Here is a 27500-nt window from a genome sequence, read left to right on the forward strand (position 1 = left end):
CCCTCTCTATATCTCTCTCTATCTGTCTCTGTCTCTCTCTGTCTCTGTCTCTCTGTCACCCTCTCTATATCTCTCTCTATCTGTCTCTGTCTCTCTCTGTCTCTCTGTCACCCTCTCTATATCTCTCTCTATCTGTCTCTGTCTCTCTCTGTCTCTCTGTCACCCTCTCTATATCTCTCTCTATCTGTCTCTGTCTCTCTCTGTCTCTCTGTCACCCTCTCTATCTCTCTCAGTCTCTCTGTCTCTGTCTCTCTGTCACCCTCTCTATCTCTCTCAGTCTCTCTGTCTCTGTCTCTCTGTCACCCTCTCTATATCTCTCTCTATCTGTCTCTGTCTCTCTCTGTCTCTGTCTCTCTGTCACCCTCTCGATATCTCTCTCTATCTGTCTCTGTCTCTCTCTGTCTCTGTCTCTCTGTCACCCTCTCTATATCTCTCTCTATCTGTCTCTGTCTCTCTCTGTCTCTGTCTCTCTGTGACCCTCTCTATATCTCTCTCTATCTGTCTCTGTCTCTCTCTGTCTCTCTCTGGTGATCTGTCTTTATTATGATCATTACATAAGGCTTGTGTTGACAGCACATTCACAGAACTCCAATGACAGTTGACAACAGCGTGTGGTATCTGGTGGTTTTGTGTCAAGTGATACTGACCGTGTTCTCTTGTCTCCTAGGGGTCGTGTGTTTTCCTTAGACTTCAGTGATACTGACCGTGTTCTCTTGTCTCCTAGGGGTCGTGTGTTTTCCTTAGACTTCAATGCAATGCGTGTTTGTGACCTGGAGTTCGACCACGTCAGACGGTTGACCACTCCCTCCAGCCCTGCCGCCCCGCCCCCAAACACAAACCCCGCCCCTAACTGCCACACAGTGTGGAAATACTACTGCAGAGACAACTTCGGCTGGAGAGAATATTCTGAGGTGAGTGACTCTGTGTCTGTGTTTGAGTTAGAGGCTATTAAAGGAGACACATTAACCCCCAAGACACATTAACCCCCAAGTCACATTAACCCCCAAGTCACATTAACCCCCAAGTCACATTAACCTCCAAGTCACATTAACACCCAAGTCACACCAGACACCAGATCAGTTGTCACTGATCACTGTCAAGAGATCAATACATCAATACCTACATCAATGAAGGTTCACACACACACACACACACACACACACACACACACACACACACACACACACACACACACACATTACAGGGTCTAGTTCCGTGTGTGTGTGTGTGTGTGTGTGATCAAAGCAGGGGTTGGAACCAAAATTATTTTCCAATCGTTTAGTTCTGAACAGAACTGCTATTTTTTCTTGTTCTGTTCCATTGATCCGAACCAGCAAATTACAGTTCTCTGAACCGGTCCGAACCAGCAAATTACAGTTCTCTGAACCGGTCCGAACCAGCAAATTAAAGTACTCTGAACCGGTCCGAACCAGCAAATTACAGTTCTCTGAACTGGTCCCACCAGCAAATTACAGTTCTCTGAACCGGTCCGAACCAGCAAATTAAAGTACTCTGAACCGGTCCGAACCAGCAAATTACAGTTCTCTGAACCGGTCCGAACCAGCAAATTAAAGTACTCTGAACCGGTCCGAACCAGCAAATTACAGTTCTCTGAACCGGTCCGAACCAGCAAATTAAAGTGTCTCTTTATATCATTCCTTTATATTCCTTTTTAAACTTGTAAAACCAACAGCTTTTTAGGTGTAGCTCATTAAATGACTTCACCAATCAGTGTGGATAGAGCAGTTTGTTACAGAGCACATGGACAGACTAGTGTATAGGTTGGGAGATGCCACAGCGAGAGAGGCCTTGGCTTGAAGCGTTGGGTATCTTATTATGATGAACGGCATTATGTGAATTAAACCTAGGATTAAAAAACAACGCGCCTGTAAAACCCTCTGAACTTCTTCCAGTGTCTACAAGCTGAACGTCTTTTCTCAGTTTGCTTGTGTCGACTACCTGGCCCCCTCCCCCACTCAGAAGTACTGACGTTACGAGCATGATTCAGAAGATGGGGAGAGATTTCTAATGAGAAAAATAATGAATTTCGCTGTTTCAGGTCGAGTTAATTGATATTTTATAGTTATTCAATTTCACTTTTGATTTAATTAACTACGAAAGGTAAGCCTTGTTTTCAGTCATTCTTTTCAGGTTTTCTGTTCTGTTTCCTGAACCAGTGCCAACTCCTGGTTCTGTTCTGTTTCATGAACCAGTTCCAACTCCTGGTTCAGTGTTCTCTCTCTCAGTGTGTGTGTGTGTGTGTGTGTGTGTGTGTGTGTGTGTGTGTGTGTGTGTGTTAATTTGTGTTTTCCTGTGTAATTTCCTGTGCTTACAATTCATTTTTATATGTTTTCTTAGAATAAAACCTGTTAAAGGCAGATTCAAGTGTTAGTTTCACAATGTTAGGTGGAACAACTTTGAATCACATGATTCAAAAGCTTGGGGCTGCAGGGTTGTGGTGGTTAGAGCGTTGGACTAGTAACCGGAAGGTTGCAAGTTCAATCTCCGAGCTGACAGGCAGTTAACCCACTGTTCCTAGGCCATCATTGAAAATAAGAATTTGTTCTTAACTGACTTGACTAGTTAAATAAAGATAAAATAAATAAAATAAAATAAATAAATCGCCACCTATAAATAATATATCTAACTAAATCTCTCATCCCCCTTCCCCCTCCCTCCTTCCCCTCCCTCCTTCCCCTCCTTCCCCCTCCTTCCTTCCCCCTCCCTCCTTCCCCCTCCCTCCTCCTTCCCCTCCCTCCTTCCCCCTCCCTCCTTCCCCCTCCCTCCTTCCCCCCCTCCCTCCTTCCCTCTCCCTCCTTCCCCCTCCCTCCTTCCCCCTCCCTCCTTCCTTCCCCCTCCCTCCTTCCCCCTCCCTCCTTCCCCCTCCCTCCTTCCCCCTCCTTCCCTCTCCCTCCTTCCCCCTCCCTCCTTCCCCCTTCCTTCCCCCTCCCTCCTTCCCTCTCCTTCCCTCTCCCTCCTTCCCTCTCCCTCCACCCTCTCCCTCCTTCCCTCTCCCTCCTTCCCTCTCCCTCCACCCTCTCCCTCCTTCCCCCTCCTTCCCTCTCCCTCCTTCCCTCTCCCTCCTTCCCCCTCCTTCCCTCTCCCTCCTTCCCTCTCCCTCCTTCCCCCTCCCTCCTTCCCTCTCCCTCCTTCCCTCTCCCTCCTTCCCCCTCCTTCCCTCTCCCTCCTTCCCTCTCCCTCCACCCTTTCTCCCTCCAGCCGGTGGTGCGTCTGATAGAGGAGGCTGGTGGTCGTGGTCTGAAGGAGGTCCGGTTCATCACCTTACAGAACCACTACATCCTCAACATCAGAGAGGGCTTCCAGCAGAACGCCGTGTTCGGCTTCAGACGCCAGATCAAGAAACGACCCCTCTTCCTCTCCTCCGTGGTCCTCACGCCACACCTACAGTGAGTACTGGAGTACAACTACACTGAGTGTATGAAACATTCAGGACACTTGCTCTTTCCATGACACAGACTATCCAGGTGAAACTATGATCCCTTATTGATGTCACTTGTTAAATCCTCTTCAATCAGTGTAGATGAAGAGGAGGAGACGGGTGGTTAAAGAAGGATTTTTAAGCCTTGAGACAATTGAGACATGGATTGTGTATTTGTGCCACTCAGAGGGTGAATGGGGCAAGACAACATATTTAAGCGTCTTTGAACGGGGTAGCTAACAACCATAGCACACTGGAGACTGCTGCTACCATAACAACATAGTACACTGGAGACTGCTGCTACCATAACAACCATAGTACACTGGAGACTGCTGCTACCATAACAACCATAGTACACTAGAGACTACTGCTACCATAGTACACTGGAGACTGCTGCTACCATAACAACCATAGTACACTAGAGACTGCTGCTACCATAGTACACTGGAGACTGCTGCTACCATAACAACCATAGTACACTAGAGACTGCTGCTACCATAGTACACTGGAGACTGCTGCTACCATAACAACCATAGTACACTAGAGACTGCTGCTACCATAGTACACTGGAGACTGCTGCTACCATAACAACCATAGCACACTGGAGACTGCTGCTACTATAACAACCATAGCACACTGGAGACTGCTGCTACCATAACAACCATAGCACACAAGAGACTGCTGCTACCATAACAACCATAGTACACTAGAGACTGCTGCTACCATAACAACCATAGTACACTGGAGACTGCTGCTACCATAACAACATAGTACACTGGAGACTGCTGCTACCATAACAACCATAGCACACTGGAGACTGCTGCTACCATAACAACATAGTACACTGGAGACTGCTGCTACCATAACAACCATAGTACACTGGAGACTGCTGCTACCATAACAACCATAGTACACTAGAGACTACTGCTACCATAGTACACTGGAGACTGCTGCTACCATAACAACCATAGTACACTAGAGACTGCTGCTACCATAGTACACTGGAGACTGCTGCTACCATAACAACCATAGTACACTAGAGACTGCTGCTACCATAGTACACTGGAGACTGCTGCTACCATAACAACCATAGTACACTAGAGACTGCTGCTACCATAGTACACTGGAGACTGCTGCTACCATAACAACCATAGCACACTGGAGACTGCTGCTACCATAACAACCATAGCACACTGGAGACTGCTGCTACCATAACAACCATAGCACACAAGAGACTGCTGCTACCATAACAACCATAGTACACTAGAGACTGCTGCTACCATAACAACCATAGTACACTGGAGACTGCTGCTACCATAACAACATAGTACACTGGAGACTGCTGCTACCATAACAACCATAGCACACTGGAGACTGCTGCTACCATAACAACATAGTACACTGGAGACTGCTGCTACCATAACAACCATAGTACACTGGAGACTGCTGCTACCATAACAACCATAGTACACTAGAGACTGCTGCTACCATAGTACACTGGAGACTGCTGCTACCATAACAACCATAGTACACTAGAGACTGCTGCTACCATAGTACACTGGAGACTGCTGCTACCATAACAACCATAGTACACTAGAGACTGCTGCTACCATAGTACACTGGAGACTGCTGCTACCATAACAACCATAGTACACTAGAGACTGCTGCTACCATAGTACACCGGAGACTGCTGCTACCATAACAACCATAGCACACTGGAGACTGCTGCTACCATAACAACCATAGCACACTGGAGACTGCTGCTACCATAACAACCATAGCACACAAGAGACTGCTGCTACCATAACAACCATAGTACACTAGAGACTGCTGCTACCATAACAACCATAGTACACTGGAGACTGCTGCTACCATAACAACCATAGTACACTGGAGACTGCTGCTACCATAACAACCATAGCACACTGGAGACTGCTGCTACCATAACAACATAGTACACTGGAGACTGCTGCTACCATAACAACATAGTACACTGGAGACTGCTGCTACCATAACAACCATAGCACACTGGAGACTGCTGCTACCATAACAACATAGTACACTGGAGACTGCTGCTACCATAACAACCATAGTACACTGGAGACTGCTGCTACCATAACAACCATAGTACACTAGAGACTACTGCTACCATATACTGCTGCTACCATAACAACCATAGTACACTGGAGACTGCTGCTACCATAACAACCATAGTACACTAGAGACTGCTGCTACCATAGTACACTGGAGACTGCTGCTACCATAACAACCATAGTACACTAGAGACTGCTGCTACCATAGTACACTGGAGACTGCTGCTACCATAACAACCATAGTACACTAGAGACTGCTGCTACCATAACAACCATAGACACTGCTACCATAACAACCATAGCACACTGGAGACTGCTGCTACCATAACAACCATAGCACACTGGAGACTGCTGCTACCATAACAACCATAGCACACAAGAGACTGCTGCTACCATAACAACCATAGTACACTAGAGACTGCTGCTACCATAACAACCATAGTACACTGGAGACTGCTGCTACCATAACAACATAGTACACTGGAGACTGCTGCTACCATAACAACCATAGCACACTGGAGACTGCTGCTACCATAACAACCATAGTACACTGGAGACTGCTGCTACCATAACAACCATAGTACACTGGAGACTGCTGCTACCATAACAACCATAGCACACTGGAGACTGCTGCTACCATAACAACCATAGTACACTGGAGACTGCTGCTACCATAACAACCATAGTACACTAGAGACTGACTGCATAGTACACTGGAGACTGCTGCTACCATAACAACCATAGTACACTGGAGACTGCTACCATAACAACCATAGTACACTGGAGACTGCTGCTACCATAACAACCATAGTACACTAGAGACTGCTGCTACCATAACAAGTACACTGGAGACTGCTGCTACCATAACAACCATAGCACACTGGAGACTGCTGCTACCATAACAACCATAGCACACTGGAGACTGCTGCTACCATAACAACCATAGCACACAAGAGACTGCTGCTACCATAACAACCATAGTACACTGGAGACTGCTGCTACCATAACAACCATAGTACACTGGAGACTGCTGCTACCATAACAACATAGTACACTGGAGACTGCTGCTACCATAACAACCATAGCACACTGGAGACTGCTGCTACCATAACAACATAGTACACTGGAGACTGCTGCTACCATAACAACCATAGTACACTGGAGACTGCTGCTACCATAACAACCATAGTACACTAGAGACTACTGCTACCATAGTACACTGGAGACTGCTGCTACCATAACAACCATAGTACACTAGAGACTGCTGCTACCATAGTACACTGGAGACTGCTGCTACCATAACAACCATAGTACACTAGAGACTGCTGCTACCATAGTACACTGGAGACTTCTGCTACCATAACAACCATAGTACACTAGAGACTGCTGCTACCATAGTACACTGGAGACTGCTGCTACCATAACAACCATAGCACACTGGAGACTGCTGCTACCATAACAACCATAGCACACTGGAGACTGCTGCTACCATAACAACCATAGCACACAAGAGACTGCTGCTACCATAACAACCATAGTACACTAGAGACTGCTGCTACCATAACAACCATAGTACACTGGAGACTGCTGCTACCATAACAACATAGTACACTGGAGACTGCTGCTACCATAACAACCATAGCACACTGGAGACTGCTGCTACCATAACAACCATAGCACACTGGAGACTGCTGCTACCATAACAACCATAGCACACTGGAGACTGCTGCTACCATAACAACCATAGCGCACTGGAGACTGCTGCTACTATAACAACCATAGCACACTGGAGACTGCTGCTACCATAACAACCATAGTACACTGGAGACTGCTGCTACCATAACAACCATAGTACACTGGAGACTTCTGCTACCATAACAACCATAGTACACTGGAGACTACTGCTACCATAACAACCATAGCACACTGGAGACTGCTGCTACCATAACAACCATAGCACACTGGAGACTGCTGCTACCATAACAACCATAGTACACTGGAGACTGCTGCTACCATAACAACCATAGCACACTGGAGACTGCTGCTACCATAACAACCATAGTACACTGGAGACTGCTGCTACCATAACAACCATAGCACACTGGAGACTGCTGCTACCATAACAACCATAGCACACGGGAGACTGCTGCTACCATAACAACCATAGTACACTGGAGACTGCTGCTACCATAACAACCATAGCACACTGGAGACTGCTGCTACCATAACAACCATAGCACACTGGAGACTGCTGCTACCATAACAACCATAGCACACTGGAGACTGCTGCTACCATAACAACCATAGCGCACTGGAGACTGCTGCTACTATAACAACCATAGCACACTGGAGACTGCTGCTACCATAACAACCATAGTACACTGGAGACTGCTGCTACCATAACAACCATAGTACACTGGAGACTGCTGCTACCATAACAACCATAGTACACTGGAGACTGCTGCTACCATAACAACTATAGTACACTGGAGACTGCTGCTACCATAACAACCATAATACACTGGAGACTGATGCTACCATAACAACATAGTACACTGGAGACTGCTGCTACCATAAAAACCATAGTACACTGGAGACTGCTACTACCATAACAACCATAGCACACTGGAGACTGCTGCTACCATAGTACACTGGAGACTGCTGCTACCATAACAACATACTACACTGGAGACTGCTGCTAGCATAACAACCATAGTACACTGGAGACTGCTGCTACCATAACAACCATAGTACACTGGAGACTGCTGCTACCATAACAACCATAGCACACTGGAGACTGCTGCTACCATAACAACATAGTACACTGGAGACTGCTGCTACCATAACAACCATAGCACGCTGGAGACTGCTGCTACCATAACAACCATAGCACACTGGAGACTGCTGCTACCATAATAACCATAGTACACTGGAGACTTCTGCTACCATAACAACCATAGCACACTGGAGACTGCTGCTACCATAACAACCATAGTACACTGGAGACTGCTGCTACCATAACAACCATAGCACACTGGAGACTGCTGCTACCATAACAACCATAGTACACTGGAGACTGCTGCTACCATAACAACCATAGCACACTGGAGACTGCTGCTACCATAACAACATAGTACACTGGAGACTGCTGCTACCATAACAACCATAGCACACTGGAGACTGCTGCTACCATAACAACATAGTACACTGGAGACTGCTGCTACCATAACAACCATAGTACACTGGAGACTGCTGCTACCATAACAACCATAGCACGCTGGAGACTTCTGCTACCATAACAACCATAGCACACTGGAGACTGCTGCTACCATAATAACCATAGTACACTGGAGACTTCTGCTACCATAACAACCATAGCACACTGGAGACTGCTGCTACCATAACAACCATAGTACACTGGAGACTGCTGCTACCATAACAACCATAGCACACTGGAGACTGCTGCTACCATAACAACCATAGTACACTGGAGACTGCTGCTACCATAACAACCATAGCACACTGGAGACTGCTGCTACCATAACAACATAGTACACTGGAGACTGCTGCTACCATAACAACCATAGCACACTGGAGACTGCTGCTACCATAACAACATAGTACACTGGAGACTGCTGCTACCATAACAACCATAGTACACTGGAGACTGCTGCTACCATAACAACCATAGTACACTGGAGACTGCTGCTACCATAACAACCATAGCACACTGGAGACTGCTGCTACCATAACAACCATAGCACACTGGAGACTGCTGCTACCATAACAACCATAGTACACTGGAGACTGCTGCTACCATAACAACCATAGCACACTGGAGACTGCTGCTACCATAACAACCATAGTACACTGGAGACTGCTGCTACCATAACAACCATAGTACACTGGAGACTTCTGCTACCATAACAACCATAGTACACTGGAGACTACTGCTACCATAACAACCATAGCACACTGGAGACTGCTGCTACCATAACAACCATAGCACACTGGAGACTGCTGCTACCATAACAACCATAGTACACTGGAGACTGCTGCTACCATAACAACCATAGCACACTGGAGACTGCTGCTACCATAACAACCATAGTACACTGGAGACTGCTGCTACCATAACAACCATAGCACACTGGAGACTGCTGCTACCATAACAACCATAGCACACGGAGACTGCTGCTACCATAACAACCATAGTACACTGGAGACTGCTGCTACCATAACAACCATAGCACACTGGAGACTGCTGCTACCATAACAACCATAGCACACTGGAGACTGCTGCTACCATAACAACCATAGCACACTGGAGACTGCTGCTACCATAACAACCATAGCGCACTGGAGACTGCTGCTACTATAACAACCATAGCACACTGGAGACTGCTGCTACCATAACAACCATAGTACACTGGAGACTGCTGCTACCATAACAACCATAGTACACTGGAGACTGCTGCTACCATAACAACCATAGTACACTGGAGACTGCTGCTACCATAACAACTATAGTACACTGGAGACTGCTGCTACCATAACAACCATAGTACACTGGAGACTGATGCTACCATAACAACATAGTACACTGGAGACTGCTGCTACCATAAAAACCATAGTACACTGGAGACTGCTACTACCATAACAACCATAGCACACTGGAGACTGCTGCTACCATAGTACACTGGAGACTGCTGCTACCATAACAACATACTACACTGGAGACTGCTGCTACCATAACAACCATAGTACACTGGAGACTGCTGCTACCATAACAACCATAGTACACTGGAGACTGCTGCTACCATAACAACCATAGCACACTGGAGACTGCTGCTACCATAACAACATAGTACACTGGAGACTGCTGCTACCATAACAACCATAGCACGCTGGAGACTGCTGCTACCATAACAACCATAGCACACTGGAGACTCCTGCTACCATAATAACCATAGTACACTGGAGACTTCTGCTACCATAACAACCATAGCACACTGGAGACTGCTGCTACCATAACAACCATAGTACACTGGAGACTGCTGCTACCATAACAACCATAGCACACTGGAGACTGCTGCTACCATAACAACCATAGTACACTGGAGACTGCTGCTACCATAACAACCATAGCACACTGGAGACTGCTGCTACCATAACAACATAGTACACTGGAGACTGCTGCTACCATAACAACCATAGCACACTGGAGACTGCTGCTACCATAACAACATAGTACACTGGAGACTGCTGCTACCATAACAACCATAGTACACTGGAGACTGCTGCTACCATAACAACCATAGCACACTGGAGACTGCTACCATAACAACCATAGCACACTGGAGACTGCTGCTACCATAATAACCATAGTACACTGGAGACTTCTGCTACCATAACAACCATAGCACACTGGAGACTGCTGCTACCATAACAACCATAGTACACTGGAGACTGCTGCTACCATAACAACCATAGCACACTGGAGACTGCTGCTACCATAACAACCATAGTACACTGGAGACTGCTGCTACCATAACAACCATAGCACACTGGAGACTGCTGCTACCATAACAACATAGTACACTGGAGACTGCTGCTACCATAACAACCATAGCACACTGGAGACTGCTGCTACCATAACAACATAGTACACTGGAGACTGCTGCTACCATAACAACCATAGTACACTGGAGACTGCTGCTACCATAACAACCATAGTACACTGGAGACTGCTGCTACCATAACAACCATAGTACACTGGAGACTGCTGCTACCATAACAACATAGTACACTGGAGACTGCTGCTACCATAACAACCATGGTGCACTGGAGACTGCTGCTACCATAACAACCATAGTACACTGGATACTGCTGCTACCATAACAACCATAGTACACTGGAGACTGCTGCTACCATAACAACCATAGCACACTGGAGACTGCTACTACCATAGTACACTGGAGACTGCTTCTACCATAACAACATACTACACTGGAGACTGCTGCTACCATTTCAACCATAGTACACTGGAGACTGCTGCTACCATAACAACATAGTACACTGGAGACTGCTGCTACCATAACAACCATAGTACACTGGAGACTGCTGCTACCATAACAACATAGTACACTGGAGACTGCTGCTACCATAACAACCATAGCACACTGGAGACTGCTGCTACCATAACAACCATAGCACACTGGAGACTTCTGCTACCATAACAACCATATCACACTGGAGACTGCTGCTACCATAACAACCATAGTACACTGGAGACTTCTGCTACCAAAACAACATAGTACACTGGAGACTGCTGCTACCATAACAACCATAGTACACTGGAGACTGCTGCTACCATAACAACCATAGCACACTGGAGACTGCTGCTACCATAACAACCATAGTACACTGGAGACTGCTGCTACCATAACAACCATAGCACACTGGAGACTGCTGCTACCATAACAACCATAGCACACTGGAGACTGCTGCTACCATAACAACCATAGCACACTGGAGACTGCTGCTACCATAACAACATAGTACACTGGAGACTGCTGCTACCATAACAACCATAGTACACTGGAGACTGCTGCTACCATAACAACCATAGCACACTGGAGACTGCTGCTACCATAACAACCATAGCACACTGGAGACTGCTGCTACCATAACAACATAGTACACTGGAGACTGCTGCTACCATAACAACCATAGTACACTGGAGACTTCTGCTACCATAACAACCATAGTACACTGGAGACTGCTGCTACCATAACAACATAGTCCACTGGAGACTGCTGCTACCATAACAACCATAGCACACTGGAGACTGCTGCTACCATAACAACATAGTACACTGGAGACTGCTGCTACCATAACAACCATAGTACACTGGAGACTGCTGCTACCATAACAACCATAGTACACTGGAGACTGGTGCTACCATAACAACCATAGTACACTGGAGACTGCTGCTACCATAACAACATAGTACACTGGAGACTGCTGCTACCATAACAACCATGCACACTGGAGACTGCTGCTACCATAACAACCATAGTACACTGGAGACTGCTGCTACCATAACAACCATAGTACACTGGAGACTGCTGCTACCATAACAACCATAGCACACTGGAGACTGCTACTACCATAGTACACTGGAGACTGCTGCTACCATAACAACATACTACACTGAGACTGCTGCTACCATTTCAACCATAGTACACTGGAGACTGCTGCTACCATAACAACCATAGTACACTGGAGACTGCTGCTACCATAACAACCATAGTACACTGGAGACTGCTGCTACCATAACAACCATAGCACACTGGAGATTGCTGCTACCATAACAACCATAGCACACTGGAGACTGCTGCTACCATAACAACCATATCACACTGGAGACTGCTGCTACCATAACAACCATAGTACACTGGAGACTTCTGCTACCATAACAACATAGTACACTGGAGACTGCTGCTACCATAACAACCATAGTACACTGGAGACTGCTGCTACCATAACAACCATAGCACACTGGAGACTGCTGCTACCATAACAACAACCATAGTACACTGGAGACTGCTGCTACCATAACAACCATAGCACACTGGAGACTGCTGCTACCATAACAACCATAGCACACTGGAGACTGCTGCTACCATAACAACCATAGCACACTGGAGACTGCTGCTACCATAACAACATAGTACACTGGAGACTGCTGCTACCATAACAACCATAGTACACTGGAGACTGCTGCTACCATAACAACCATAGCACACTGGAGACTGCTGCTACCATAACAACCATAGCACACTGGAGACTGCTGCTACCATAACAACCATAGTACACTGGAGACTGCTGCTACCATAACAACCATAGTACACTGGAGACTGCTGCTACCATAACAACCATAGTACACTGGAGACTGCTGCTACCATAACAACATAGTACACTGGAGACTGCTGCTACCATAACAACCATAGTACACTGGAGACTGCTGCTACCATAACAACCATAGTACACTGGAGACTGCTGCTACCATGACAACCATAGTACACTGGAGACTGCTGCTACCATAACAACCATAGCACACTGGAGACTGCTGCTACCATAACAACCATAGCACACTGGAGACTGCTGCTACCATAACAACATAGTACACTGGAGACTGCTGCTACCATAACAACCATAGTACACTGGAGACTGCTGCTACCATAACAACCATAGCACACTGGAGACTGCTGCTACCATAACAACCATAGCACACTGGAGACTGCTGCTACCATAACAACATAGTACACTGGAGACTGCTGCTACCATAACAACCATAGCACACTGGAGACTGCTGCTACCATAACAACCATAGCACACTGGAGACTGCTGCTACCATAACAACATAGTACACTGGAGACTGCTGCTACCATAACAACCATAGTACACTGGAGACTGCTGCTACCATAACAACCATAGCACACTGAAGACTGCTGCTACCATAACAACCATAGCACACTGGAGACTGCTGCTACCATAACAACATAGTACACTGGAGACTGCTGCTACCATAACAACCATAGTACACTGGAGACTGCTGCTACCATAACAACCATAGTACACTGGAGACTGCTGCTACCATAACAACATAGTACACTGGAGACTGCTGCTACCATAACAACCATAGCACACTGGAGACTGCTGCTACCATAACAACATAGTACACTGGAGACTGCTGCTACCATAACAACCATAGTACACTGGAGACTGCTGCTACCATAACAACCATAGTACACTGGAGACTGGTGCTACCATAACAACCATAGTACACTGGAGACTGCTGCTACCATAACAACATAGTACACTGGAGACTGCTGCTACCATAACAACCATGGTGCACTGGAGACTGCTGCTACCATAACAACCATAGTACACTGGATACTGCTGCTACCATAACAACCATAGTACACTGGAGACTGCTGCTACCATAACAACCATAGCACACTGGAGACTGCTACTACCATAGTACACTGGAGACTGCTTCTACCATAACAACATACTACACTGGAGACTGCTGCTACCATTTCAACCATAGTACACTGGAGACTGCTGCTACCATAACAACATAGTACACTGGAGACTGCTGCTACCATAACAACCATAGTACACTGGAGACTGCTGCTACCATAACAAGCATAGTACACTGGAGACTGCTGCTACCATAACAACCATAGCACACTGGAGACTGCTGCTACCATAACAACCATAGCACACTGGAGACTTCTGCTACCATAACAACCATATCACACTGGAGACTGCTGCTACCATAACAACCATAGTACACTGGAGACTTCTGCTACCATAACAACATAGTACACTGGAGACTGCTGCTACCATAACAACCATAGTACACTGGAGACTGCTGCTACCATAACAACCATAGCACACTGGAGACTGCTGCTACCATAACAACCATAGTACACTGGAGACTGCTGCTACCATAACAACCATAGCACACTGGAGACTGCTGCTACCATAACAACCATAGTACACTGGAGACTGCTGCTACCATAACAACCATAGTACACTGGAGACTGCTGCTACCATAACAACCATAGCACACTGGAGACTGCTGCTACCATAACAACCATAGCACACTGGAGACTGCTGCTACCATAACAACATAGTACACTGGAGACTGCTGCTACCATAACAACCATAGTACACTGGAGACTGCTGCTACCATAACAACCATAGCACACTGGAGACTGCTGCTACCATAACAACCATAGCACACTGGAGACTGCTGCTACCATAACAACATAGTACACTGGAGACTGCTGCTACCATAACAACCATAGCACACTGGAGACTGCTGCTACCATAACAACCATAGCACACTGGAGACTGCTGCTACCATAACAACATAGTACACTGGAGACTGCTGCTACCATAACAACCATAGTACACTGGAGACTGCTGCTACCATAACAACCATAGCACACTGAAGACTGCTGCTACCATAACAACCATAGCACACTGAAGACTGCTGCTACCATAACAACATAGTACACTGGAGACTGCTGCTACCATAACAACCATAGTACACTGGAGACTGCTGCTACCATAACAACCATAGTACACTGGAGACTGCTGCTACCATAACAACATAGTACACTGGAGACTGCTGCTACCATAACAACCATAGTACACTGGAGACTGCTGCTACCATAACAACCATAGTACACTGGAGACTGCTGCTACCATAACAACCATGGTGCACTGGAGACTGCTGCTACCATAACAACCATAGTACACTGGATACTGCTGCTACCATAACAACCATAGTACACTGGAGACTGCTGCTACCATAACAACCATAGCACACTGGAGACTGCTACTACCATAGTACACTGGAGACTGCTTCTACCATAACAACATACTACACTGGAGACTGCTGCTACCATTTCAACCATAGTACACTGGAGACTGCTGCTACCATAACAACATAGTACACTGGAGACTGCTGCTACCATAACAACCATAGTACACTGGAGACTGCTGCTACCATAACAAGCATAGTACACTGGAGACTGCTGCTACCATAACAACCATAGCACACTGGAGATTGCTGCTACCATAACAACCATAGCACACTGGAGACTTCTGCTACCATAACAACCATATCACACTGGAGACTGCTGCTACCATAACAACCATAGTACACTGGAGACTTCTGCTACCATAACAACATAGTACACTGGAGACTGCTGCTACCATAACAACCATAGTACACTGGAGACTGCTGCTACCATAACAACCATAGCACACTGGAGACTGCTGCTACCATAACAACCATAGTACACTGGAGACTGCTGCTACCATAACAACCATAGTACACTGGAGACTGCTGCTACCATAACAACCATAGTACACTGGAGACTGCTGCTACCATAACAACCATAGTACACTGGAGACTGCTGCTACCATAACAACCATAGCACACTGGAGACTGCTGCTACCATAACAACCATAGCACACTGGAGACTGCTGCTACCATAACAACATAGTACACTGGAGACTGCTGCTACCATAACAACCATAGTACACTGGAGACTGCTGCTACCATAACAACCATAGCACACTGAAGACTGCTGCTACCATAACAACCATAGCACACTGGAGACTGCTGCTACCATAACAACATAGTACACTGGAGACTGCTGCTACCATAACAACCATAGCACACTGGAGACTGCTGCTACCATAACAACCATAGCACACTGGAGACTGCTGCTACCATAACAACCATAGTACACTGGAGACTGCTGCTACCATAACAACCATAGTACACTGGAGACTGCTGCTACCATAACAACCATAGCACACTGAAGACTGCTGCTACCATAACAACCATAGCACACTGGAGACTGCTGCTACCATAACAACATAGTACACTGGAGACTGCTGCTACCATAACAACCATAGTACACTGGAGACTGCTGCTACCATAACAACCATAGTACACTGGAGACTGCTGCTACCATAACAACATAGTACACTGGAGACTGCTGCTACCATAACAACCATAGCACACTGGAGACTGCTGCTACCATAACAACATAGTACACTGGAGACTGCTGCTACCATAACAACCATAGTACACTGGAGACTGCTGCTACCATAACAACCATAGTACACTGGAGACTGGTGCTACCATAACAACCATAGTACACTGGAGACTGCTGCTACCATAACAACATAGTACACTGGAGACTGCTGCTACCATAACAACCATGGTGCACTGGAGACTGCTGCTACCATAACAACCATAGTACACTGGATACTGCTGCTACCATAACAACCATAGTACACTGGAGACTGCTGCTACCATAACAACCATAGTACACTGGAGACTGCTGCTACCATAACAACCATAGCACACTGGAGACTGCTGCTACCATAACAACCATAGCACACTGGAGACTGCTGCTACCATAACAACATAGTACACTGGAGACTGCTGCTACCATAACAACCATAGTACACTGGAGACTGCTGCTACCATAACAACCATAGCACACTGAAGACTGCTGCTACCATAACAACCATAGCACACTGGAGACTGCTGCTACCATAACAACATAGTACACTGGAGACTGCTGCTACCATAACAACCATAGCACACTGGAGACTGCTGCTACCATAACAACCATAGCACACTGGAGACTGCTGCTACCATAACAACATAGTACACTGGAGACTGCTGCTACCATAACAACCATAGTACACTGGAGACTGCTGCTACCATAACAACCATAGCACACTGAAGACTGCTGCTACCATAACAACCATAGCACACTGAAGACTGCTGCTACCATAACAACATAGTACACTGGAGACTGCTGCTACCATAACAACCATAGTACACTGGAGACTGCTGCTACCATAACAACCATAGCACACTGGAGACTGCTACTACCATAGTACACTGGAGACTGCTTCTACCATAACAACATACTACACTGGAGACTGCTGCTACCATTTCAACCATAGTACACTGGAGACTGCTGCTACCATAACAACATAGTACACTGGAGACTGCTGCTACCATAACAACCATAGCACACTGAAGACTGCTGCTACCATAACAACCATAGCACACTGGAGACTGCTGCTACCATAACAACATAGTACACTGGAGACTGCTGCTACCATAACAACCATAGCACACTGGAGACTGCTGCTACCATAACAACCATAGCACACTGGAGACTGCTGCTACCATAACAACATAGTACACTGGAGACTGCTGCTACCATAACAACCATAGTACACTGGAGACTGCTGCTACCATAACAACCATAGCACACTGAAGACTGCTGCTACCATAACAACCATAGCACACTGGAGACTGCTGCTACCATAACAACATAGTACACTGGAGACTGCTGCTACCATAACAACCATAGTACACTGGAGACTGCTGCTACCATAACAACCATAGTACACTGGAGACTGCTGCTACCATAACAACATAGTACACTGGAGACTGCTGCTACCATAACAACCATAGCACACTGGAGACTGCTGCTACCATAACAACATAGTACACTGGAGACTGCTGCTACCATAACAACCATAGTACACTGGAGACTGCTGCTACCATAACAACCATAGTACACTGGAGACTGCTGCTACCATAACAACCATAGTACACTGGAGACTGCTGCTACCATAACAACATAGTACACTGGAGACTGCTGCTACCATAACAACCATGGTACACTGGAGACTGCTGCTACCATAACAACCATAGTACACTGGATACTGCTGCTACCATAACAACCATAGTACACTGGAGACTGCTGCTACCATAACAACCATAGCACACTGGAGACTGCTACTACCATAGTACACTGGAGACTGCTTCTACCATAACAACATACTACACTGGAGACTGCTGCTACCATTTCAACCATAGTACACTGGAGACTGCTGCTACCATAACAACATAGTACACTGGAGACTGCTGCTACCATAACAACCATAGTACACTGGAGACTGCTGCTACCATAACAAGCATAGTACACTGGAGACTGCTGCTACCATAACAACCATAGCACACTGGAGATTGCTGCTACCATAACAACCATAGCACACTGGAGACTTCTGCTACCATAACAACCATATCACACTGGAGACTGCTGCTACCATAACAACCATAGTACACTGGAGACTGCTGCTACCATAACAACATAGTACACTGGAGACTGCTGCTACCATAACAACCATAGTACACTGGAGACTGCTGCTACCATAACAACCATAGCACACTGGAGACTGCTGCTACCATAACAACCATAGTACACTGGAGACTGCTGCTACCATAACAACCATAGCACACTGGAGACTGCTGCTACCATAACAACCATAGCACACTGGAGACTGCTGCTACCATAACAACCATAGCACACTGGAGACTGCTGCTACCATAACAACATAGTACACTGGAGACTGCTGCTACCATAACAACCATAGTACACTGGAGACTGCTGCTACCATAACAACCATAGCACACTGGAGACTGCTGTTACCATAACAACCATAGTACACTGGAGACTGCTGCTACCATAACAACATAGTACACTGGAGACTGCTGCTACCATAACAACCATAGTACACTGGAGACTGCTGCTACCATAACAACCATAGTACACTGGAGACTGCTGCCAGCATAACAACCATAGTACACTGGAGACTGCTGCTACCATAACAACCATAGCACACTGGAGACTGCTGCTACCATAACAACCATAGTACACTGGAGACTGCTGCTACCATAACAACCATAGTACACTGGAGACTGCTGCTACCATAACAACATAGTACACTGGAGACTGCTGCTACCATAACAACCATAGTACACTGGAGACTGCTGCTACCATAACAACCATAGTACACTGGAGACTGCTGCTACCATAACAACATAGTACACTGGAGACTGCTGCTACCATAACAACATAGTACACTGGAGACTGCTGCTACCATAACAACCATAGCACACTGGAGACTGCTGCTACCATAACAACCATAGTACACTGGAGACTTCTGCTACCATAACAACCATAGTACACTGGAGACTGCTGCTACCATAACAACCATAGCACACTGGAGACTGCTGCTACCATAACAACCATAGCACACTGGAGACTGCTGCTACCATAACAACCATAGCACACTGGAGACTGCTGCTACCATAACAACCATAGCACACTGGAGACTGCCGCTACCATAACAACCATAGTACACTGGAGACTGCTGCTACCATAACAACATAGTACACTGGAGACTGCTGCTACCATAACAACCATAGTACACTGGAGACTGCTGCTACCATAACAACCATAGCACACTGGAGACTGCTGCTACCATAACAACCATAGTACACTGGAGACTGCTGCTACCATAACAACCATAGCACACTGGAGACTGCTGCTACCATAACAACCATAGCACACTGGAGACTGCTGCTACCATAACAACCATAGCACACTGGAGACTGCTGCTACCATAACAACATAGTACACTGGAGACTGCTGCTACCATAACAACCATAGTACACTGGAGACTGCTGCTACCATAACAACCATAGCACACTGGAGACTGCTGCTACCATAACAACCATAGTACACTGGAGACTGCTGCTACCATAACAACATAGTACACTGGAGACTGCTGCTACCATAACAACCATAGTACACTGGAGACTGCTGCTACCATAACAACCATAGTACACTGGAGACTGCTGCCAGCATAACAACCATAGTACACTGGAGACTGCTGCTACCATAACAACCATAGCACACTGGAGACTGCTGCTACCATAACAACCATAGTACACTGGAGACTGCTGCTACCATAACAACCATAGTACACTGGAGACTGCTGCTACCATAACAACATAGTACACTGGAGACTGCTGCTACCATAACAACCATAGTACACTGGAGACTGCTGCTACCATAACAACCATAGTACACTGGAGACTGCTGCTACCATAACAACATAGTACACTGGAGACTGCTGCTACCATAACAACATAGTACACTGGAGACTGCTGCTACCATAACAACCATAGCACACTGGAGACTGCTGCTACCATAACAACCATAGTACACTGGAGACTTCTGCTACCATAACAACCATAGTACACTGGAGACTGCTGCTACCATAACAACCATAGCACACTGGAGACTGCTGCTACCATAACAACCATAGCACACTGGAGACTGCTGCTACCATAACAACCATAGCACACTGGAGACTGCTGCTACCATAACAACCATAGCACACTGGAGACTGCCGCTACCATAACAACCATAGTACACTGGAGACTGCTGCTACCATAACAACATAGTACACTGGAGACTGCTGCTACCATAACAACCATAGCACACTGGAGACTGCCGCTACCATAACAACCATAGTACACTGGAGACTGCTGCTACCATAACAACCATAGCACACTGGAGACTGCTGCTACCATAACAACCATAGCACACTGGAGACTGCTGCTACCATAACAACCATAGCACACTGGAGACTGCTGCTACCATAACAACCATAGCACACTGGAGACTGCTGCTACCATAACAACCATAGCACACTGGAGACTGCCGCAACCATAACAACCATAGTACACTGGAGATTGCTGCTACCATAACAACATAGTACACTGGAGACTGCTGCTACCATAACAACCATAGCACACTGGAGACTGCTACCATAACAACCATAGTACACTGGAGACTGCTGCTACCATAACAACCATAGCACACTGGAGACTGCTGCTACCATAACAACCATAGTACACTGAGACTGCTGCTACCATAACAACCATAGTACACTGGAGACTGCTGCTACCATAACAACCATAGCACACTGGAGACTGCTGCTACCATAACAACCATAGCACACTGGAGACTGCCGCAACCATAACAACCATAGTACACTGGAGATTGCTGCTACCATAACAACATAGTACACTGGAGACTGCTGCTACCATAACAACCATAGCACACTGGAGACTGCCGCTACCATAACAACCATAGTACACTGGAGACTGCTGCTACCATAACAACCATAGCACACTGGAGACTGCTGCTACCATAACAACCATAGCACACTGGAGACTGCTGCTACCATAACAACCATAGTACACTGGAGACTGCTGCTACCATAACAACCATAGCACACTGGAGACTGCTGCTACCATAACAACCATAGTACACTGGAGACTGCTGCTACCATAACAACCATAGCACACTGGAGACTGCTGCTACCATAACAACCATAGCACACTGGAGACTGCTGCTACCATAACAACCATAGCAAACTGGAGACTGCTGCTACCATAACAACATAGTGCACTGGAGACTGCTGCTACCATAACAACCATAGTACACTGGAGACTGCTGCTACCATAACAACCATAGCACACTGGAGACTGCTGCTACCATAACAACCATAGCACACTGGAGACTTCTGCTACCATAACAACATAGTACACTGGAGACTGCTGCTACCATAACAACCATAGTACACTGGAGACTGCTGCTACCATAACAACCATAGCACACTGGAGACTGCTGCTACCATAACAACCATAGTACACTGGAGACTGCTGCTACCATAACAACCATAGCACACTGGAGACTGCTGCTACCATAACAACCATAGCACACTGGAGACTGCTGCTACCATAACAACCATAGCAAACTGGAGACTGCTGCTACCATAACAACATAGTGCACTGGAGACTGCTGCTACCATAACAACCATAGTACACTGGAGACTGCTGCTACCATAACAACCATAGCACACTGGAGACTGCTGCTACCATAACAACCATAGCACACTGGAGACTGCTGCTACCATAACAACATAGTACACTGGAGACTGCTGCTACCATAACAACCATAGTACACTGGAGACTGCTGCTACCATAACAACCATAGTACACTGGAGACTGCTGCTACCATAACAACATAGTACACTGGAGACTGCTGCTACCATAACAACCATAGTACACTGGAGACTGCTGCTACCATAACAACCATAGTACACTGGAGACTGCTGCTACCATAACAACCATAGTACACTGGAGACTGCTGCTACCATAACAACCATAGCACACTGGAGACTGCTGCTACCATAGTACACTGGAGACTGCTGCTACCATAACAACCATAGTACACTGGAGACTGCTGCTACCATAACAACCATAGTACACTGGAGACTGCTGCTACCATAACAACATAGTACACTGGAGACTGCTGCTACCATAACAACATAGTACACTGGAGACTGCTGCTACCATAACAACCATAGCACACTGGAGACTGCTGCTACCATAACAACCATAGTACACTGGAGACTGCTGCTACCATAACAACATAGCACACTGGAGACTACTGCTACCATAACAACCATAGCACACTGGAGACTGCTGCTACCATAACAACCATAGCACACTGGAGACTGCTGCTACCATAACAACCATAGCACACTGGAGACTGCTGTTACCATAACAACCATAGTACACTGGAGACTGCTGCTACCATAACAACCATAGCACACTGGAGACTGCCGCTACCATAACAACCATAGTACACTGGAGACTGCTGCTACCATAACAACATAGTACACTGGAGACTGCTGCTACCATAACAACCATAGTACACTGGAGACTGCTGCTACCATAACAACCATAGCACACTGGAGACTGCTACTACCATAGTACACTGGAGACTGCTGCTACCATAACAACATATTACACTGGAGACTGCTGCTACCATTTCAACCATAGTACACTGGAGACTGCTGCTACCATAACAACATAGTACACTGAAGACTGCTGCTACCATAACAACCATAGTACACTGGAGACTTCTGCTACCATAACAAGCATAGTACACTGGAGACTGCTGCTACCATAACAACCATAGTACACTGGAGACTGCTGCTACCATAACAACCATAGCACACTGGAGACTGCTGCTACCATAACAACCATAGCACACTGGAGACTGCTGCTACCATAACAACATAGTACACTGGAGACTGCTGCTACCATAACAACCATAGTACACTGGAGACTGCTGCTACCATAACAACATAGTACACTGGAGACTGCTGCTACCATAACAACCATAGTGCACTGGAGACTGCTGCTACCATAACAACCATAGTACACTGGATACTGCTGCTACCATAACAACCATAGTACACTGGAGACTGCTGCTACCATAACAACCATAGCACACTGGAGACTGCTACTACCATAACAACCATAGCACACTGGAGACTGCTACTACCATAGTACACTGGAGACTGCTTCTACCATAACAACATACTACACTGGAGACTGCTGCTACCATTTCAACCATAGTACACTGGAGACTTCTGCTACCATAACAACATAGTACACTGGAGACGTCTGCTACCATAACAACCATAGCACACTGGAGACTGCTGCTACCATAACAACCATAGCACACTGGAGACTTCTGCTACCATAACAACCATATCACACTGGAGACTGCTGCTACCATAACAACCATAGTACACTGGAGACTTCTGCTACCATAACAACATAGTACACTGGAGACTGCTGCTACCATAACAACCATAGTACACTGGAGACTGCTGCTACCATAACAACCATAGCACACTGGAGACTGCTGCTACCATAACAACCATAGTACACTGGAGACTGCTGCTACCATAACAACCATAGCACACTGGAGACTGCTGCTACCATAACAACCATAGCACACTGGAGACTGCTGCTACCATAACAACCATAGCACACTGGAGATTGCTGCTACCATAACAACATAGTACACTGGAGACTGCTGCTACCATAACAACCATAGTACACTGGAGACTGCTGCTACCATAACAACCATAGCACACTGGAGACTGCTGCTACCATAACAACCATAGCACACTGGAGACTGCTGCTACCATAACAACATAGTACACTGGAGACTGCTGCTACCATAACAACCATAGTACACTGGAGACTGCTGCTACCATAACAACCATAGTACACTGGAGACTGCTGCTACCATAACAACATAGTACACTGGAGACTGCTGCTACCATAACAACCATAGTACACTGGAGACTGCTGCTATCATAACAACCATAGTACACTGGAGACTGCTGCTACCATAACAACCATAGTACACTGGAGACTGCTGCTACCATAACAACCATAGCACACTGGAGACTGCTGCTACCATAGTACACTGGAGACTGCTGCTACCATAACAACATACTACACTGGAGACTGCTGCTACCATAACAACCATAGTACACTGGAGACTGCTGCTACCATAACAACCATAGTACACTGGAGACTGTTGCTACCATAAGAACCATAGCACACTGGAGATTGCTGCTACCATAACAACATAGTACACTGGAGACTGCTGCTACCATAACAACATAGTACACTGGAGACTGCTGCTACCATAACAACCATACTACACTGGAGACTGCTGCTACCATAACAACCATAGTACACTGGAGACTGCTGCTACCATAACAACCATAGTACACTGGAGACTGCTGCTACCATAACAACCATAGCACACTGGAGACTGCTGCTACCATAACAACCATAGCACACTGGAGACTGCTGCTACCATAACAACCATAGTACACTACAGACTGCTGCTACCATAACAACCATAATACACTGGAGACTACTGCTACCATAACAACCATAGTACACTGGAGACTGCTGCTACCATAACAACCATAGCACACTGGAGACTGCTGCTACCATAACAACCATAGTACACTGGAGAATGCTACTACACTGGAGACTGCTGCTACCATAACAACATAGTACACGGGAGACTGCTGCTACCATAACAACCATAGTACACTGGAGACAGCTGCTACCATAACAACCATAGTACACTGGAGACTTCTGCTACCATAACAACATAGTACACTGGAGACTGCTGCTACCATAACAACCATAGCACACTGGAGACTGCTGCTACCATAACAACATAGTACACTGGAGACTGCTGCTACCATAACAACCATAGCACACTGGAGACTGCTGCTACCATAACAACCATAGTACACTGGAGACTGCTGCTACCATAACAACCATAGCACACTGGAGACTGCTGCTACCATAACAACCATAGTACACTACAGACTGCTGCTACCATAACAACCATAATACACTGGAGACTACTGCTACCATAACAACCATAGTACACTGGAGACTGCTGCTACCATAACAACCATAGCACACTGGAGACTGCTGCTACCATAACAACCATAGTACACTGGAGAATGCTACTACACTGGAGACTGCTGCTACCATAACAACATAGTACACGGGAGACTGCTGCTACCATAACAACCATAGTACACTGGAGACAGCTGCTACCATAACAACCATAGTACACTGGAGACTTCTGCTACCATAACAACATAGTACACTGGAGACTGCTGCTACCATAACAACCATAGCACACTGGAGACTGCTGCTACCATAACAACATAGTACACTGGAGACTGCTGCTACCATAACAACCATAGCACACTGGAGACTGCTGCTACCATAACAACCATAGTACACTGGAGACTGCTGCTACCATAACAACCATAGCACACTGGAGACTGCTGCTACCATAACAACATAGTACACTGGAGACTGCTGCTACCATAACAACCATAGCACACTGGAGACTGCTGCTACCATAACAACCATAGCACACTGGAGACTGCTGCTACCATAACTTGTCTTGTATGGATGGTACCATAACACACTGTGGTTGGACATGAAATGCACGGTGACCAAACCAAACACTCACTTCTGTCCTGACTTAGTGTCAGTATTAGTATTATCAGTCAGTCATTCCTCCCTGGAAGTAGCAGACAGACAGTCAGTCAATCAGTCAGTCATTCCTCCCTGGAAGTAGCAGACAGACAGTCAGTCAATCGTTCTCTCCCTGGAAGTAGCAGACAGACAGTCAGTCAGTCATTCTCTCCCTGGAAGTAGCAGACAGACAGTCAGTCAATCATTCTGTCCCTGGAAGTAGCAGACAGACAGTCAGTCAATCGTTCTCTCCCTGGAAGTAGCAGACAGACAGTCAGTCAATCATTCTGTCCCTGGAAGTAGCAGACAGTCAGTCAATCATTCTGTCCCTGGAAGTAGCAGACAGACAGTCAGTCAGTCATTCTGTCCCTGGAAGTAGCAGACAGACAGTCAGTCAATCGTTCTCTCCCTGGAAGTAGCAGACAGACAGTCAGTCAATCATTCTGTCCCTGGAAGTAGCAGACAGACAGTCAGTCAATCGTTCTCTCCCTGGAAGTAGCAGACAGACAGTCAGTCAGTCAATTGTTCT

The 27500-nt window shown here is 46.4% G+C and overlaps 1 protein-coding gene across 1 annotated transcript in view; it reads left to right on the plus strand.

Moving 5' to 3' along the window:
- Window positions 1-27500, plus strand: part of LOC115142006 (protein mono-ADP-ribosyltransferase TIPARP-like) — a 54178-nt gene that overhangs the window by 16047 nt on the left and 10631 nt on the right. Inside the window, exons 3-4 of the mRNA XM_065000551.1 lie at window positions 725-911; window positions 3220-3407. Coding sequence (XP_064856623.1) covers window positions 725-911; window positions 3220-3407 — 375 coding nt within the window. The remainder of the gene's footprint in view (window positions 1-724; window positions 912-3219; window positions 3408-27500) is intronic.

Source organism: Oncorhynchus nerka, linkage group LG14, assembly GCF_034236695.1.
Source record: "Oncorhynchus nerka isolate Pitt River linkage group LG14, Oner_Uvic_2.0, whole genome shotgun sequence".
Lineage (NCBI taxonomy): Eukaryota > Metazoa > Chordata > Actinopteri > Salmoniformes > Salmonidae > Oncorhynchus > Oncorhynchus nerka.